The sequence below is a fragment of the Heterocephalus glaber genome, unplaced genomic scaffold (genome assembly GCF_053883595.1).
Source record: "Heterocephalus glaber isolate CG9 unplaced genomic scaffold, H.glaber_assembly_v1.0 deba00001497, whole genome shotgun sequence".
Lineage (NCBI taxonomy): Eukaryota > Metazoa > Chordata > Mammalia > Rodentia > Bathyergidae > Heterocephalus > Heterocephalus glaber.
The window spans coordinates 55,439,420-55,459,921 of NW_028258320.1; the positions used below are offsets into that span (position 1 = coordinate 55,439,420).

The 20,502-nt window shown below is 41.3% G+C and overlaps 1 protein-coding gene across 5 annotated transcripts in view; it reads right to left on the minus strand.

The window, feature by feature from the left end:
- Positions 1 to 20,502, minus strand: part of Mgmt (O-6-methylguanine-DNA methyltransferase) — a 332,622-nt gene that overhangs the window by 224,356 nt on the left and 87,764 nt on the right. For all 5 annotated transcript variants that reach the window (XM_004838727.4, XM_087185149.1, XM_004838728.3 and 2 more), the window contains exon 2: positions 17,298 to 17,434. In XM_004838727.4, coding sequence (XP_004838784.1) covers positions 17,298 to 17,434 — 137 coding nt within the window. The remainder of the gene's footprint in view (positions 1 to 17,297; positions 17,435 to 20,502) is intronic.

Sequence of the window (20,502 nt, forward strand, 5' to 3'; positions counted from 1 at the left end):
GACATTGTCACAGTTGTGCAGTTCAGTGTTTACAGTGCACTACTGTACAGTAGTACAGTACAGATGGGAACTTACTGTATTTTTGTGCATTTGGTGTTTTTTATGCTTTACATTGTATATTTGTGTCAAAGGTGTATTAGATGCACCTTTGGTGAATCTAATCTGACTTACAAACTTTCTTTCAGCATGAAACTCATTTGTAAGTTGAGGACTTACTATATTTGTTGCTGTCATTATGCCTATGAAGACTTAACTGACATTTCTGTCTCCCCTAACAAAGTTTCTAGAGGATAAGATCATGGCTTTTCATCATCCTAACCCCAGGCTACCTCAGACTGGACAGAAGTGATCTCAATTAGTGTCAGCCAAACTGAGCTCTAAGTTTAATTCACTCATATGCACTTATTCTACAAATGGATACCATGTGCCCAGTGAGTCCACAGATTTCCACCCCTGGATGAGCAGGCGAGATGACCACCACATCCATTACTAAGGCCTTCGGGACCAGCTAGGACAGATGTCACTATGCTGGGAAGGCACCTGTGACAAGGAGGACTGCAGTTTCTAAAGGTCTACTTTAGCAGCCACTCCCCTTATCCCACATAGGAATCTGACTCAGAAATCTGACTGTGAAAATGATGCATTTGTCTCACTTCACTTCAACAAACTGTAACATTACTAATAATTTTAGCTCTAGAAACTCTGCCAACCTCCCAAAGAAAAAGTCCTTGACCCAAAATATCAGAGGATATTAAACCGAGGAATGATCTACTGATGCAAATCATTAAATCTATTTGCATCTGCTTACTGAACCCTATCACAGAAATTAAACGACATGCGGCGGGAAGAGCCGGCTGTGCATGGTTAAGAGGAGACATCTTGGAGGATCCAAGCTCTATGTCATTAACTTCCCCACTTCCCCTCATTAACAAGTAAAATGTTTTTACTGCTTGAAAAGTTTTAATAAATAGAAAAAAGCAGGGTGGCTGACATAGTTTTTAATGTAATATACAAAAGCTTTTAATATTTTTACATACATTAATGAAAAAGCTAGGAGCAACGATAAAAGGTTACACACATGTGGAAAAGCAAAAATAATTACCTGCAAAGAGGGGCTCTGGGTGTTTCCACCTCCATTCTTTGGATTTTAGCTTCTGTATGATTTTAGTGGCTGTATGGAGGAATGATAGCTGGCAGTTCTGCCCTGGCAGACTCCCCCCTGACCCAGAGTCCAACATCCTAGGAACCCTGACAAGTCAGTCTCTATACAGCAGGCACCATGCTTCCCCATAACTGGGCAGGCAACACTCTATAGCCAGGATTTTCCATTAAGCCAAAATGATCAACTGACTCAGGTACAGAGAGACACAAACTCTTTGACATATTTCTCACAGGTGAAAGACATACTTACATGATCATGCACTTAATTTGCTAAAGGCTCACCCAAATTTTACCCAGAATCAATAGTCCCAACACCTCATAATAACGTTTTGGTCAATAATGGATCATGTATATGATAGTGGTTCAATAAGATTTTAATGGAGCTAAACAATTCCTATTGCCTAGTATTTTTATTGTACCTTTTCTATGTTTAGATAGACAAATACTTACCATTGTGCTACAAGTGTGTACAGTGTTCAGTACAGCAATACATGCCTCCTGGTTTATAGCCTCAGAGCAGTGGGCTAGACCACAGAGCCTAGGTGTGCAAAAGGTTACATCATCTGGGTGTACACACGCTGTAGGATATATGATATATCTAAGCACACTCAGTAACAAAATCACCTAACAACTCATTTCTCAGAATATATCCCTGTCATCAAGTGACATGTGATTGTCTGATTATCAGTAGGCGTTGAAAATAAAATTCTCACTTTCTACCCTTCCTGGTGCACCTCATCTCTCTGGTGTGGGAGCCCCCTCACCCTCACGGAGGAGGTAGACTCCTTGCTACCTTTCTCTATCTGAACTTGTTTAGGAGATGTTCACTAGATAGGCAGCACAGTAAGGGTGCAGGCCATACCTTGGTCAGCTCTTCAGGGGCTGGCTGGAGCCTCTGATCTTGCTGACATTAGTCATGCAGATGTGGCCAGGTAGGCCTGAGGGTACAGGTTTGTACTTCACTTCATCTTTCAGACTGGCCAGCTGCTGGGGTAAACCCTCATGGTGACGGCATCAAGGTGATGGCAGAGGCCATTGCAGCCTCTATGTGGTGTGCCTTCCAGCAACTGCCAGCCAAACATCACAGACCAGGTGACCCAGGAGAGCGAGCTCATCCAGTGTGGGATCATGGCTCCTCCCCAGGGTGTTCACCATCTTTAACTCCTATCTGTGGGTCCCACGGTTCAGATTCAGGCTTTCCTCTTCTAAGATCTCTCTTAATGGGTCAGTTCCCTTCATTAAAACAATGAACTATTTTTTTAAACATAACTATAGGACAGAAGTTGTTCTTGATTCTTATCCTGGCTCATGATAATTACCCCACGGGTAAAGCTTGACACTCCCACCTCAAGAGCACCAGGTTGGACCACGTACTCAGGAAAACTGAGCCTTTGGGGGATCACTCTCAGGAGCCAAAGGGGAGTAGGCTTCCAGGCAGGCAGAGCAGGCTGTGTTCACCTCTTAGGCCTTCCCTAACACAAGTCACATACATCCCTAGAAATGTAATGGTGCTGATCATTGGTTTTGATCACTGCATCCAATGGTGGTCTATTAAATAAATATAGAGCAGAAGGAAAGAGTTAAATATTAGGACAGAGAAAAATACCTTGGAGAAATTCATAGAGCTGTAAAATTGATATACAACAATGATACATGAAACTACACAAAAATCACCAAAAGAATAAAAGTCAAGAGCAACTCAGATTTGGAGTTACCAGATTGGGAGGGAGGGCTCCCACAGGGGCGGCATTCCTGGCCTACAGCTGGTCCTACAGATCCCTCTTGATCCCTCTTCTCCATTCTCCTCTGTCCTTGGGATTCTTCTATCTTATCTGGGAGGCTTCCTCCCAGTTGTCTCTGGCAGGGTCTAATTGCATCATAAAGAGGAGAGTGACACAATGTAAAAAGGCAAACCTTTAACCCAGCATCCTTTGAAATCTCATTAATTGAAAAACTGTGCCTTTCTTCAGGCTCCTAGCTACTGACAGTGCAGTTTACACACGTTCTGGTCTTCTTTTATCTGAGGACACCTTCTTCCATATCTGTACAGAACTTCATACTCCTTCAAAATTCTTTCCCATCTATCTTCTAAATCTTACCACACAGGCTGCAGGTGCCTTGCAGTCCTATGTTTCGAACGGGAAAGGAAAGGGTCATTGTCCTACTCACACCTTCTCTGCATCCCAGGGAAAGAAGTGCCCTCAGGAACACCTGCCTTCTGAGCTAGTCTGTTAACATCTGCAGAAGGACCCACCTTTAGACATTTCTCTTAAAGTGGAGAAATCCAGCAAAAACTGTGCAGGTATAAAGACAAAAAGAAGGTGAGAGTGAAGGGCGGGCAAGGTGGAAAGGGGAGTTGCTATGTAATGGGGACAACATTTCAGTTTGGGAAAATGAAAAAGACAGAGATAGATAATGCACAACAGTGTGAATGTATTTAACGCTATTGAACTGTACACTTAAAATGGCTAAGAGAGTAAATTATGTTTATTTTACCACACCAAAAAGGTCAAAACAGTTCTGATTACACAGGTACAGAAAGGAATCTCTTCCCCTTCCCATGCTACACCTGTGTAACTGCACTGTCCTGAGAGAGTAGCCATCCACAGAAATCAATGGCCAGCTGCTATAATCTATACAGACGACAACAACTAACATACCTCTGCTTCTATGTGTCAGGTACACAAACTGAAAATAAATTTTATAAAGAATGTATCATACATATTTTAGTTTGGTCAATTCAAACAATCCCCATAATGCTAAGAGTGGCAGATGCCCTTGATAAGGGACCTCTTCTCAGGCTTCTCAGTGGCTGTGATTCCTTTAAAGACAACCACAAAAGTCATACTTTACCAAAACATTTTATCATAGACTGCTTAAGCAGCAAAACTGTTCAAGTTTCCAAACACAGTGTCTTAGTTACTTTTCTCTTGTTGCTGAGACAAAATACTCAACACGCAAAGTTAAAAGGTTTATTTGGCTTACAGTTCATAGGGATTTCAGTCCATAATGGGGTGGTTCCAAGGCAGGGTAGCAGAGGGGCAACAGTTCACGGCCGTGGAAATAGCAAAACCAACAAGGGGACCTTAACAGTCTTTCTGGCCTTTTTTATCTTATTCAGACTACTTAGGGTGGGTAGCACTCATGCCCTTAATCCTAGTGCCCTTGGACCTAGTCCCACCATGAGTCAATCACACACTCCAGATTCAGCCACATCTGAGAAAGCATGAGGCTTTGGGGGGGCATCCAAACACAAGCCACAACACACAGATAGTAAATTCTCATGCAAACTAATTTCCTCAGATATAATTTGTCCAAAAGAGAAAAAAAACTGTTCACATATCATATCCTAAAGTAATCTTAAGAGTTTATAATAATAGATGCAGATGGTGACCCACCTTGAGAATTTTGTTGGTTATATTTTAAATTCAGGAACTTCATAAATCCTGAACACCCTTCTGGACCTCAGATATTAAAGCTAAAGATACAAGTATGAAATTGTTTGTCAACTTCTTTTCCAGAAGGTAATTCACTGCTGACGGCATTATGTCTATGGCAGATGGACTTTCAGGCAATAAAAATCTGGGAGCTCTTGAAAACTAAGATGTGAAAAAAACAGAGGATATCACATGATTAATTATCTCTTTAACAAGAGATTCCAGGAGGTAGCCTGATAAAGTTAGGGAAGAAAGGCTGTAGAATTGAAGAATAAATTAATTTAATGGATAAACAAGTCTGAGGGAGAAACCTTGTCCTTATTCTAATGCAGTTTATCTGTCAGAAGGAAGCAGCATGGCAATAAGGAGACAGAAGTTGCAATGATGTCAACACACTGAAAAGATAAAAACATTCATTTCTTTCCTTAGACATATTTGCTGAACTGAATAAATGACTGAATTCTCATAAAAATCAACTAGCCATGGCTCACTATGTTAATTATAGTAGTAACTGCACTGCAACAGGGCAACATACAGAGCCCCGAGGTCAGGCCCCTCCGTCTTGCGTTTCCATGGCCACTCCCAGCTTCACTTCCACAGGTTCTTTGGCACCTGGGGCCAGAAGAACCAGCCAGCTCGACTAAAGCTCTGTGCCTCTTCCCGCCTGACATTCCCCATCCTGTCTCCCAGGAGCCCAACAGGCAGTGCACCGTGATCTCCAGCATGGCTGGCTTCCCTCCCACACCTGCCACAGCTTAATGCCAGTGCCTCCTCTGGTTCTTCCAGGACATCACCAGTACTCATGCCTCTGACCAGCAGATGTAAGAAACCTGAGTGAATGCCAGCTTGGAGAAACCCCCAGACAACTGGGAATGCCCAGATGCCATCTAGAGGAGCCACTGTCCTCACATAGAAGAGTAACTGTCCAATTAAACCCAGTAACTCAACCTGGAATGCACATAGTGACCAAGAAGTGATTTGCCACCTGGGGGTGAGCCCTCCCCAGAAAACTTCCAGGACAGAAGGGCCCCCCAGTAGCAATCTCTAGGCATAGTCCCTGGCACAACACTCAAAGATCCGGGCTTTGGTGTCTTTATCTGACAAGCAGGGCTGATCTGGATGCTGCCATGGTCCCTCACAGTTCTAACCATCGAGGGTCTAGGAGGCTCTAAATACCCTTCAGAGATACATTCGGAATGTATTGCCATCTGTCAGTGAGCACCCTCATCATATTCCTGAGCAACTCACACTATCTGGTGTGAATATATGACAGTATTCTTCCAAGCAGTGGCTGACACCTATATAGGAAGTGATGAAAGAGACCCCCAGGGCCCAGCAGGAAGGTGAATCTGTGAGCAAACTGGGACAGGAGTCATGGAACCTCAACAGCCAGAGGTACTAGCCAATCTTCCTTCCCCAAAGTCCTTTCTACCCATAGGTACCAGCAGGTCCGCACATCAGACTCCAATCTCTCACCTCCCAGGCACCACACTCATTTGTGTTCATGTCCAATCTCTTCCTCAAAGCTTGACATGGGTTGAGGCGCCCTCCCCATGCACCAGCCCAGCACCTATACCACAGGGTGCTCTGAACCACTGCCAGTGTGGACAGTGTCAATGTGCAAAATATTATTCTCAATAAGAGTTTTGTTTACCTAGGGAAGAATTAAACACACCAAAAACTTTGAAGGAAATAAGTGGTCCTGTTCTTTTTAATAAAAGTGGTGCTTGGTTATACAATAACTCTTCTGAGCAGAAACAGTGAACTGGATGAAATAAAGATCAGAAAGCTCAGTATTTTTCCAGATGATTTTTACAAAGGAAAAATCACTATTTGGAGGAGGTTAGCTTTCAAGTATCTAATAACTCAGAAGAATGAAAAACAATGTCTCCTTCCCTAGTATAAGTACATACATTTTTAGTGGACAGAATATGAAAGAAACAGGACAAGCATTTCTAGAATATGCTAATATAGGTACATATACACTTCCATAGACCCTATCTACATGGAACATAATTATATTTGAAAAATAAAGTAAATAACCAGCATACCTCGTTTTTATTTTCCTATTATAATGGGCTCTCTTAAAAACATGTTTCTCCTCATAACTGCATCCTTCTAGATTTGTCTATATTCCATGGTTAGCTGGTGCAAAACCTTAGGCTGAAATGTGCACATTCCACACACAAGAACTTCCCCCTGGAGGCCCTGTATCAGTGCATTGGTGGGGTGGTGCAGGACCTCCGAAGGGACAAAACATCTACAATAGAGAGTGAAGATAAGCCTCAACTCAGAGCTGCAGTCTCAGCCCCATCACCACCCAGTCCATCTGGCCAGCACAGCAGGCTCTGAAGATATCTTGCAGATGAAGTGGAAGGTAGCCTTCCACTTGAGGGTTTAGATGCTGCTCAGTCAGAGGCCATGAATACTCCCAGGGTCACATGGAGGGAGCTGCAGAGTGACAGCATCATTTAAATGCTCCACCTGTGCTGGGCAAGGAGGGAGGGAAGGACAACTTTCTAGAAGAAGGTACAGGACAAACAGATTCAAAGAAGTAACATAGAGTCCCTCAGGAACACTCAAACACTCAGCAAGAAAACTATAATCCTCCACACTCAGAATGAGTCTATACTCTGCCATCGGATGCTGAAAGTTAGGCTAAGTGTCAGCTCAGAAGGACCAAAGTTCTTCCACAGAACTGCTCTGCACGTTTAAGCTGAGTTATGCAATACACACATTCTCTGATCCACAAAACACACATGTACGGAGTGTGTGGTGGGCAGGAAGAGGGAAGGGTGTCTCATGGCACCATTCATGGACAGGTGAACACTGCACTTCTTGGAGACACTTGTTCAAACCAGAGGAGACCTGGCAGGAGAAGCCCTGAGGCAAGCTCTCTCTTCTCAAGGGCCTTCAGTCATGATTAAGATTTCAGTTCCACTTAGAAAGTGTGGCCCAGTCTAGGAGACTGAAGTAGGCTTCACAGGAGAAGACAGAATTCTCAAACACAATGAACTATACTTAGGGGGAGACACATTCTCCTTCCTGTCCCACCACAGTCCCAGCCAGGGGACAGTGTGGGCTGCATTCCTATAAGGACACCCCCACAGGTCATTATAGGTGTTGCCCATCCTGGTTGTGTTTGACTTGATTTTGCATGGAAATTAAACCATTTCCACTTCAGACCTGTGGCCAGCAAACACCACTTAGCTGACACTCTACAGCCAAAGTAAAAAAAATAAAAAATAAAAAAATAAAGCCAAAGTCAAAGCAGCAAAAATAATCAGGCAGAGCGTGCTGGTCTCAAACATGCTAAGGAAACCTTATTTTCAGGGCTTGAAGAAAACTTGAAGTCAACATTACACACCCCACAGTCCCCTGAGGGAGCAGATATCCCAAAGCAATTCCTTATGACACATACCCACCTCTCCCCTCTGCTGGCCTCTGGGACTCTACTCTTGCCTCATTCTCTTCTCTTATCTGCTTTTCTTCAGGCCCCTCTGGGGCCTGCCCTTTAAGCTATCCTTCCATAGCCTTTTTAGATTCTCCTGGTGTCCTCTGCTTGCCTCTTCCCCAGTCCTAGTAGAGTGCCACACTTGGTCAGCTGTCCGAGCTTAGGCCCACACCCTCTAAACATGCCCCCCTCTGCCATGGCCCTCGGGTCAGCCAGCTGCCAGGGCTGCTGGGTCTACTGTCAAATAATGTCCAACCTCAGTTGGTCCCACTCATCCTACTGCCTGAGCTCTAGGCTCAGGCCTGCACCATGTCCCATCTTGATGAATTCAACAATCTCCACAACCATGTGACAACCCACCTCACAGTCCCCATCACCTATTTCCTGAGAGGCTCCTGGTCTCCCTGCAGGTTGGGATATGTATTTTTAATCTGTATTGTTGCCTGCAACCAGCTCCACATTGTCACACAGTCTGTGACACATGGCAGGGCACTCAAATGTTTAGAAAATCAGTGAATAAATGACAACTCTAGCTGAATCCTAAATTTATTCACCGAAGTTTTTATGACAAAAAGATACACTTCTGTCACTTCATATTGCAACAAGAAATAAGAATTCTAGATGAATCTGCCTGCCACAAGACAATGCTTCAGTTCAATTCAAAAATTAAACTCATTTAACCTTCAACTCAACTTAAATTCAAACTGATTGCATGCAAAAGCTATCCTTACATTAGTATCAAGGAGCTGATCTAATTACTGATCCAGTGTTAAAGGAAATAAATGTAACAAACCAAGCATATTTTGAGAGTTTAGAGCTTAAACAATATTAACATTTTCAAAACAAAAACTGAAACTTATTCACTAGGCACAGACAGTTTAAATAGCGATAATATCAGATATATGAACAATAAAAAAGCATGCTAGAAAACAAATTCCAGGAAAAATATTAACAGTCACCCATACCATGGAGCTGTGCTTTACAGGAGAAGAGGGAGATTGACTCAGGAGGTGCTGCCATGGCTCAGAGGAGGGTATCTAGAGACACAGGGATGTGGCTGAGTCCCCTTTACTGCTCAGGTTTAGCTTTTCCCTACAGAATGAGCACAATGCCATCAGACAAGCTTTGTGCATGCATGGCCTTAGAGTGACATACACAGGGAAGTGGGTAAGCATGTTCACAAGGACAAAACACCATATCTCTTTTATTCACACAACAGTAAGTCTGGGGGCTAAGTTTCAAACTGGACATTCTTCTTTCTAGTTGTCAGCACTCAGGTACCCAGTGTAGTTCCGCCTGGAGTTCCCAGCGGGATTATCTCAGATGGCCCATCAACAGTTGGTTAGAGGGGTATTGAGCAGAACTTCATCTGGGGAGGAAGGTCAGCTCCACACATGGCAATCAGATGCAAAACTCAAGTAAGTACAGGAACATTCACTTCATCCCCAAAACTTTATCCTGAGACCATCACCAGCCTTTCTTCACCCCACTTCCACTTCTTATTGATAAAATAATACTGCTACCACTAACTTCATAGCAGTGTGCAAGGATGCAATGCTATGACACATAACTCCTAGATGGGGCTGGTATTGCCCAGGAGAAGCTTGTCCCCACCAAGCCCCACCTCCCTGGTGTCTGCAGCAGCCCCACAGCTCTAGGAGAAAACAAACATGGCTCCAAGATGTTATAGTATTATCATCAGTGCCACACTGTTTTTCTTTCAAGGGCTTATTTAACTTCATGTCCCATACAATTTGAACAAGGCTGTTAACTAGTACTTTAAGACCACAGCTAATTAGAAGCAGAAAATCAGAATGAAGTGACTGTGAGAAGAGGCACAGAGAGATAGGCAGGGACACATGGGGGAGGCAGAGCAACTATGGGGCCACACCCAATGTGACAGACACCAAACAGGAAGGATCACTTGTTTGGGTGACTGTAGTCATGCCATCGACTCCAGGCCTGTCTTAAATGCACACAATGAGAACCAGAAACCAATACTACAAGGCCACTGGGGTAGGGCACTGTTGTCTTAGTTAATTCCATCAGAAATGGCCGTTGCATGGTTTCAAACATGCACTGGCTACACATTACGAATCCCCACAAGCCTCAACACAACGCTGGATCCTTCTCTTAGGGTGAAAGCTGCTGCTGTGACAGAATGTGGAGAGACACACACATTTTAGCCAGGAAATGATATCTCATAACCTGCAGGCAAACGTAGGTGCTGGCTACCATGAGTTGCAGTAGTGTTGGCACATGATGGGATGGCTGGGGATATTTCCTGTAGTAGACAAAGTATCGCATAGCATAAACCCTAACTGGGGCTGGACGGTGCCAAGTTTCAAGTGTCCTCCTCATGATAAAAGGGAAAGGCTTTCTATGGCAAGGCAAAGGAGACAGGCACTTCCCAGGAAAGCTGCCATCCTTCCAACTCAGGAGCAGACAGTAGTGAAGTCCAATGCCTTCGGAAGAAGGCTCACTGCTAAGAGTAAGGGATTTAAGGATTTTTATTCCAACATGCCTTACAGGCAAAAACATTCACCTTTCCCTGCTTGAAGCTCAGCAATTTGCCTCTGTTACCCTAAAGTGCACTTACATTCCAAATGTTGGAAACTTTCAAAAAAAATCCTGGGCTGACAGTTGGTTTGTATTTTGGACCCATACATTTGTAGCTGTCATTCAACCATCCTCTTCTTCTTTCCAAGAGGATACTGGCAGTCTCAGAATTAAATGAACTGGCTTGCTTCTGCCTCATGGACATAGGCATGCAAGTCAGCCAATCCTGCCTCCCTACAACAGCTGTAAAGTCGACAGAAATAAAATTTTTAGGCTATCTTTTTTATCTGAGATGGGTCCAGAATGTAAAGACTCTGCATCCCATTGACACATTCCATCATCCTCTATCCCAACCTCAGATAAGCACTGAGCCAATGAAACAGGCTCTCAAGAAACCAGGGAGTAGGGGACAAGTCAGGAGGACAAAAGCTGTGAAGACATGCATGGTTTTCATTTTCAAGATCAAAAGCCATACAACTTCACAATTGATGTACCACATCCTTCAGTGGCTATGCAGCACTATCCTGCAATGCAGGAGTCAACTCTCTAAAGCCTAGAATTCCTGCCACTGCAGAGAGGGCTTTTATCTCTGTCTCATATGTACAACATGACTCCCCAGGAAGATGGCAAAGCCTTATCTTAAGGGTGAAAGACCTGGATATGCAGGACCACAGTTTCTACCACAGTCTTCTCACCATGAATTCAGGTGAAAATAAATCACATTCCTTCTTTATCTTACTGAGGCCTGGAGCTTCTGCCCAAAGGCTGCCCCAGCTCGGCAGGCCTCACATGCAACCCTGCCGGCATCCCCCAGGACCTTTTCAGCATAGGAATGAGGGAACCACCTCAAGAATCAGTCGAACACAGAAGAAACACTGGGCTTCCTCTCTGATCTTCAAGCCATCAACCTGAAAGACAAAGGCACAGTCCATTGCTAAAGGACACAGTGCTGTAAGTGTTCACCATAGAGTAAAATGGATTCACAGTTTGTGTTATTGAGAACATAAGTCACAAGAACAACTCCCTATCCTCTACTGAGAATTTATCCCTCTCAGTCAGACAAAAAGCACAATCCTTCACCCTGGCAGGCTTCACAGATCAGGAACACGGCCAGGTGCCAGAGCAGATAGCCCCAGCTCACAGGAGCCCTTGGTTACTTTTAAAGCCCAGAAAGTTTCTACGAGGCTAAGGAGTGCTGGCGAAGTCTTCCTCATAGAAACGTATTTATTGGACTCCAGAGACCTCCTTAAGGAGTACTCTATAAGTAATATAATTACATTTTTAAGTATAAACAACACAAAACAATATTTCATGCTACCAAAGGAAAGCAGCAAGACCGCTGAACTTGCTGCAGGTGAGAAACCTGCAGAGCTACCCTCAGATGAGATTTTGGATAGGGTGTGTCCTTAAGAATGGTCTGTCCTCCTTGTCAGATCGATTGCAAAGAAGTGCTGTGAGTACCTGTATTAAATTTCTCAATCTGTCCTTCCTGACCAAGTTTATGAATTTCCCAGTAAGGTTTCAAGCCAGTAGACCTTAAGAAACCATACCAGCTAAAACTCATCAGGCTGCCCTAGGTAGAATAGCACACAGCACACAGCAGTCACATGCCAGCACAGAGCCCTCATAGACCCTTGAAGTCCAACGTCATTACTCAACACACATGAAGGAAAGAAGCAAATGCATGCAGAAAGCATCAAAAACTATTGCTGAAAGCGAAGCATCCAAAGTGACTTCACGAGCCTTGCTTCCCTTTAGGAAGATCTCAAAGGTGTCTTCATCTTGGAACATGGCTATGGCTTTGGTACATGTGAAGAACAAAAGATGACAGCACATTTGATGGCATCTGATGAGTCTTCTTCCAGGAGCAGCATGAGGCCATTCAGGGCTGTCTTTATGCTTAAAGGGGCCAAGCCTTTGGGATAAGAGACCCTGTGTAGCCAGCCGAGTCCTTGGAGGAAAGGAAGGCCTTATCTGTATGCATCTAACCAGCCTCCACACCAGAGCTGGCTGGGGCAAGATACAGAGTGGCAGATGTGCAAACATCATAAATGAATCACTGCCACAAGGAGACCAGGTAAATCCTATCAAGTAGGAAACAGTTAAAATTTTTAAGATACAAAAGATTTTAGAGTGCATAGTTTGGTTAGTCTATATAATTTTTACCAGTATTATATCTGTATATTTTTATTAAAAGGTTTATATGAGAAAAAATGAAAAAAAAGTAAATCTTTGATACATGAAAGATGAGTCACATGTGATTCCCTCCAGCACCCAAGATCCAACAGTTCATTTGCTATGGTTTTTGTATGACCCTAGGTCGTACTTACATTACAATCTATTTTTTCACATAATCAAACCCTGAAGTCAACTTTATGGAAGACTAAGCAAGCAACAAAATGAGATTAGGAGAATAAACATATGTACCACAAACTTTCTCATTAAATTTTAGACACTGTGGGGTAAAGGAATGAGTTAAAACTCTGTAAGCACAGGGAGATAGCATGGGGGTAAGGGGGATCAGTCCAGCTCCTACAAAGCCCACGTACTCTTGTATTTGGCAGTCATTAGTGGCAATGTGATGTGGGGAGGAATTTATAAAATTAAAACCATTTACAGTACCATTTTCTAAACTGATGCTCTTCCTGTAGACATTTTAGGAATAAAAAGGTAATTCATTAATGTAACCTACATAAAACAGAAAACTGTAGTCAGTGTGTGAAGCCATACATACCGTAAGTGAAATACAATGTGAGAGCAAGAATTAGACTTGTACAGAAGCACAAATGGAATTTCACTGAAGACAGACATCAGTGGTCAACCTGAACATCTCCTGAAGAAAGTAACAAGGCTTTGGAGGAAATAAAGATGATGCCAGGACTTTCAAGAATCACACAGAAGGGTAACAGTAAGATCCCCTGCTCAAGACCCCTCTGGCACAAGAGGCTCCCTGCAAAGCATACCTGCATTGCCAGCCTTGCTACTCTTATGGTTTGGGCTATTATTAAGTAAAATGAGGGTTACCTGAACACAAGCTGTGATAACTGTGACAATCGGTCTGAAAATGGAGATGGCTACTAGGTGGCTAATAGGCAGTGTGGATACACTTGGCAGAGGGATAATATATATCTCTGTGGGATGGACCAAGATTTCACCTTACAATACCGAATGGCATGTATCTTACAGCTAATAAAGTGCTTCTTTCTGTAATTTTCCATTTAATATTTTTGGACCCCTGATGAATAAACAGCAGAAGGTAAAATCTTGGGGGAAGAGGGTGTACCCTCAAAAACAAAGTATTTAAAAATCAATTTTACCAGACATACAAGGTCTCCATGCTGGAAATTACAGGACACTGCTGAGGAAAATAAAAAAGAACTCAAAATAATATAGAGATAAATCATATCACAAATTAAGAAACTCAATATCAAGATGTTAACCTCTCAAAACTGACACACAGAACTCCCTACCAAAATCCTAAAAGGAACCTTCACAAAATTTGACACCTTAACTCAAAGTAATGAGAAACTAAGTGACCTAGAAACACAAACAACCTTTTTAAATGGCAGCTAAAGCCTCACTTATCTGTATGTCAAGTCTTTGTAAATAGGGAGGGATGGAGGGGTTGAAGGGAGGGCAGGGGAAGGGGGAAAAATAAGAACCAAGAGAGATTATGTAAAGGTGCAAATTTCCAATGATGAATATCATTATATTGTATACCTAAAATGTACCAATGATTAAAATGAATAATTGATAATGCAAAATAGGAAGAAAAGGTCCAAAGGGGTAGGGGAAGTGGGAGGGGTAGGGAAAAGGAAAGAAGGGAAAGGAAAAATTATGAGAAATGGGAAAAATAGAAACAAAGTCTTTGTCAATAGGGAAGGGTGGGGAGGTGAAGGGAGGGCAGGGGATGGGGAAAAAAATAAGAACCAAGATGCATCATGTAATGGTACAAGTTCCCAATAAGAAATGTAAATGTATTGTATACCTAAAATGTACCAATAAAAGAATTTAAGGAAAAAAAAATAAATGGCAGCTAAAGGACTCACCCTACTTGATGTCAAGATTTCCTTGGACCCATGTAGCCAAATCAGCATGGAGCTGGCACAAAACAAGACCAGCTGAACCAGACAGTGTGCCCAGGACAAGATCCAACACAGGGCCAACTGACTGCTGACAAAAGCATCAGGTGATTCAATGAAGAAAGGAAAGTTTTGGGGGTTTTTTCCCAACAAATGCTAAAACAACTAAATAACAATATGGGGGAAAAAAACCCTGTGCCTCACTAAGGGGTAATTCAAAAATGGGTCATATATCTAAACATAAAAAACCAAAAAGATAAAGTTCTTAAAAGAAATTGTAGGAGAATATATTGGTGATACCAAAGTAAGTATTTCTTAGAGAAGACAAACATTTACACAAAGTAAAGATAAAAATCGATAAATTGACTTTCTTAAAACTGAAACTCTCACCAAAAGACACTATTACCAAAACAAAAATTCAAGCAACTGTGAAAAAAATCAGTTCATGTTTCTGGCAAAGGACAGGTATTCAAAATCACCAACCAATAACAAGTTAAAATTAAGAAAATCAGATATAAATGGGCAAAAGATTTGAAAGTACAAATTAAAACCTCAATGAGATGATATTTCATACTCACCTAAAGGACTAAAATTTTAAAACCTGACAATACCAAGTACTGGCAAAAGAGTAGAGCAACCAAAACTGTCATGCATTACAGGTAAAATGACAGAACTTTGGGGAAAATTTAGGCAAATTCTTTATTAAGTTAAATAAACAATTGCCAGTAATTCCCCATCTTGGCATTTACTCAAGATAAATGAAAAGGAATGTCTACAAAAAAGTTTCACCACAAAGAGGTTAAACCAAGAATCAGCAGACAGGATTGACTTAAAAGGACACAGGAAAACTTTCTGGGTGGTGCTAGATCTTGGCAGGGGTCTCAGTCTGGAAAATAGAGAGGAAACCTGGGAGACCAATGAGTTCCCCAAAGCTCTCAGGACTCCAGCCTCTACAGCAGTGATAACAAATCTTTTAGAGACCAAGTGCCCAAACTACAACCCTAAACCCACTTATTGATTGCAAAGTGCCAACACTGCAATTAAACCCGAATACTGAGGCTTTAGTTTAGAAAAAAACAACTCATATGTTAACATTTTTTGTCCTAAAAGAAAAACAATACGCATACCATAGGTTTGCTATCACTGCTCTAGAGTCTACCTACAAGTGCACCTTCCTGACAGATGTCACCTGCATCTTATTTAGGCCATTATTTGGCAGTTGCTTTCACACCTGAATCTGATTCTAACTTCAGGCAATTCATAAACTAAGGACTCAAAGTTAAGCCTCTTCACTCTATTCTTATATGATCCATAATGGGCACTAAACCAAATATCTCATAATGCAGACTTTTTAGGTTGTTCCCCCCCGCCCCCAATTTGCTGTAAGGAGTACCTTTACTTTTCACCAAAAGAAAAAAACCTCGCACATAATTTTTATGATTTATTGTGCAACTGAACATGCCAAAAAACAAAATGACATTTTCCTCTACAAATTATTTGGTGCCTGTGATTTTCTGAACACCACAACCAGATGGTTCTCACAGAAACTGAGAAGAAAATATTCATATAGTTCAAAGGTTTGCTTATTTTTTAGTCTCAAAAAAGACTATATTGATTGTAACATGCAGCTCTACAGGAAAAACCCCAACAGTGGAGGAGAATGCTGATATTTATTACCACACTTGTGCTCATTATGGCTATCTCTGACAGGGGTCCATTAAAATCAATTTTTACGTTTCTTATGTATTTTCTTTATCTAATGTTCTTGGCATTGTGTTTATTAGCCAGTTAAAACAAACACCAACTACAGGAGTGGGTAGTTTTTTTCTGTCAGAAATAACGAGAACTGCAATTTTAATACAACTGCTCACAATCAATGAATGGAGGAAATTAAATGTTACATTTCAGAACAAAACATTAAGAAGTGCTTTAAATTTTTTATATTTTTTATAATTAGAGAAATATAGTGAGGATCATGCAAAAAGAGAAACACGTATCCCCTTGCAAAGAAACACCAACATTCTCAGTGGCCCTGGAAAGGACCTGGGGCTTTTCTCCTGGCAGCTGTGCTCCCAGCACACACACCCACAGCTCCACATGCCCCCAGGAAGGCCACAGAGCTCCTCACAAGGCAATTCCAGAACAGCTGTGCAAGCCTCACCTAGTGGCCCCTGACAAACTGAAGATGGGGCTTGATTTTTTAAAACAGTCAAGATTTGGCACACATCTCCTGACTACCAAATTTCCAGAGACATTCCCCTACTACGTCACCTGGATTCAAGACTTAAAGTGCTCAAAGCTCATAATCAATCAACTCCTCTGTAAAAGTACAGATAAATCTAGTGTCTCAGAGTGACTAATCAAAAGTTATATCCATGAGGTTAATCAGAGATAGAGGATTCCCTGGCAACACACAGCAGCTGACAATGAAAGCACAACTGGAGCTGACCATATTCAGAGACACTAATATTTGTGGTTGGCAGTGTCAGGGTTTGCTTTACATTGCGATCGATGGAAAACAAGCAGTAATCACATTTAGTGTACTTCCTCCCCGTGCTTTTAGCCCATGCCACACAGGCGGTCAGCTGTGGTGCACATACTTACTCTGTGCTCAAGGTCTTCTGGCGGAGCAGCCTTATCCCATGCAGTCCTTGCTCACAACCAGATATCTCTATTTTCCCCAAAGGGCTGTCCAGCATTTTGTATTTCATCTCACAGGTCTTGGGCATCCTGCCAAGGACCTAGATAAAAACAATTTTTCAATCAAGAGAGTGCACATGGAAGCATTTGGTCATGAAGAAAGCATAATAGAAGCACCAGTTATTGAACACACAAGATATGAGCCAAAGCTTTTTCCTCATTGTGAGATTTAGTCATATGTCACTTTTACAATATAATTACTTTAAGACAAAATTACCACAATTACCTAGAGCAGTCAACCAATAGCACACCCTCTTTGCATTTCCTTAAGTTACTATATCCCTATCTTTACCCAACTTCAACCAGTGCATAGTTGGAAAAAGCTAAGTTGGCATGAGGTGTTCTTAAGTAGTACTTAAAACTAATCCGACCTTGTTTAATAAGATGCTTACCAGATAATAAAAATCAAAGGCAAACACTTCTCTATTTTGAATAAAGTTCAGTAAAATCTTGATTTGCAAGCATAATTCATTCTGGAAACATGCTTGGAATACAAAGCACTTGTATATCAAAGTGAATTTTCCCATAAGAAATAATGAAAACTCAGATTCATTCTACAACCCAAAAATATTCATATAAAATTACAATACTATAATACAACATAATTAAAAAATATAAAATATAAAGAAAAACAATTAACCTGTACTTACCTTTGAAAAGCAACATGGCTGGTGTGAGGGGAGATAAGAGGAAGGTTGTTATGTAGGACAACTTTCACTATCATTAACAGAACACTGCTATCTATTGGCTCAATAGAATCCTTTTCTTTTCATGCAACTTTAAAAAGGACCCTATTCAATGACATTTGCTTTGGCTTCCTTTTGCAGATTTCATGGAAATGTGACATTACACTATTGTTTTTTTCCCCGTTAAGTTTACTGGTACATTTTCGGTATAAAATACAGTTACATTCATCATTGGGATCTTGTACCTTTACTTGGTTCTTTTTTTTTTCCCCCTTCCCTTGTCCTCCCTTCACCCCCTCCACCCTTCCCTATTTGCAAAGACATTGTTTCCATTTTTTTTCTCATATTTTTCCCTTCCCTTTTTTTCCTTCCCCTACCCCTCCCAATTACCCTGCTCTTTTAGACCTTTTCTTCCTGTTACACAATATCAGTTATACATTTTAATTTTTGGATTGTTTTCTCAAGGTCCATGAAGTATGCTGCTGGGATCTCAATTGGAATTGCATTCAATCTATATAGCAGTCTTGGAAGTATGGCCATTTTCACTATATTCATCCTTCCTACCCAGGAGCAGGGGATGTCTGTCCATTTTCTGATATCATCTTCAATCTCTCTTTTCAGAGTGCCATAGTTTTCAGAGAAGAGGTCTTTGATTTCTTTCGTTAGGATGATTCCTAGGTATTTCAGTTTTTTGGATGCTATTGTGAAAGGAATTATTTGCCCTATTTCTCTCTCAGTGAGTCTGTCATTGGTGTAGAGGAAAGCTATTGATTTTTGTGTGTTGACCTTGTAACCAGCTACTTGACTGAATTGGGTTATTAAGTCTAGAAGACTTTTGGTGGAGTTCTTGGGCTCTTCTATATAGAGTATCATGTCATCTGCAAATAAGGACAATTTGACTTCTTCACTACCTATCTTTATTCCTTTTATTTCTTTCTCTTGTCTAATTGCTGTGGCTAATGTTTCCAGAAGTATATTGAACAAGAGTGGTGATAGTGGATATCCTTGTCTTGTTCCTGACTTTAGTGTGAAGGATTTCAGTTTTTGACCATTTAGCATGATATCGGCTGTTGGTTTTTCACAGATGGCTTCTAGCAGTTTAAGGTAGAGACCATCTATTCCAATTTTTTTGTAGGGTTTTTATCATAAATGCATGTTGGATTTTGTCAAATGCTTTTTCTGCATCTATGGAGATAATCATATGGTTTTTGTCCTTGGCTCTATTGATATAGTGTATTACATTAATTGATTTTCGTATATTGAACCATCCCTGCATCCCTGGGATGAATCCCACTTGATCAGGGTGTATGATCTTCTTGATGATCTTCTGCATACTGTTTGCCATTATCTTATTAAGGATTTTTGCATCTATGTTCATTAGTGAGATTGCCCTATAGTTCTCTTTTTTGTTTGGGTCTTTCTCTGCTTTGGGGATCAAGGCGATGCTTGCTTCCAGGAATGAATTTGGGAGTATTGCTTCCCTTTCAATTTCATTGAAGAGTTTAAACAGTAGTGGCAGTAGTTCCTCTCTAAATGTCTTGTAGAATTCAGCAGTGAAGCCATCAGGGCCTGGGCTTTTCCTAGTTGATAAGTTTTTAATTATGTTTTCAATTTCATTGGTTGATATTGGGTTGTTCAGAATTTTTAGGTCTTCTTTGTTCAACTTTGATAATTCATATGTATCTAGGAATCTGTCCATTTCTTCTGTGTTTTCCATCTTATTGGCATATAGGTTCTGGAAGTAGGTATTGATGATCCTCTGGATTTCTGCTGGGTCTGTTGTAATTTCACCCTTTTCATTCCTAATTGCATGGATTTGGTCCTTTTCTTTCCTTTTTCTGATAAGTTTGGCTAAGGGTTTGTCAGTTTTGTTGATTCTTTTGAAGAACCAACTCTTGGCTTCATTGATTTTTTGTATCATTCTTAGTCTCCATTGCATTGATTTCTCCTCTGATCTTTATAATTTCCTCCCTTGTATGAGCTTTGGGGTTGTCCTGCTCTTCTTTTTCTAGAAGCTTGCAATTCAGCATCAGGTTGTTTAATTGGGCTCGTTCTGTTTTCCTAATATGTGTATTCACTGCTATGAATTTCCCTCGTAAGACTGCTTTCATTGTGTCCCACAGATTCCGATATGTTGTATTGTCATTGTCATTTAATTGAAGGAACTGTCTGATTTCTTCTTTAATTTCCTCTGTGACCCATTGGTTATTCAGAAGTGCGTTGTTCAATTTCCATGTGTTTATGAAATGTTTTGAGTTTCTTTTGCTATGGATCTCCATACAGGGGATAACTTCAATTCCTTTGCACTTACTTAAACATGTTCTATGTGTGAGTATGTGGTCTATTTTGGAGAATGACCCATGTGCAGCTGAGAAGAATGTGTATTCTGATTTTGTGAGGTGGAACACTCTGTAAACATCTGT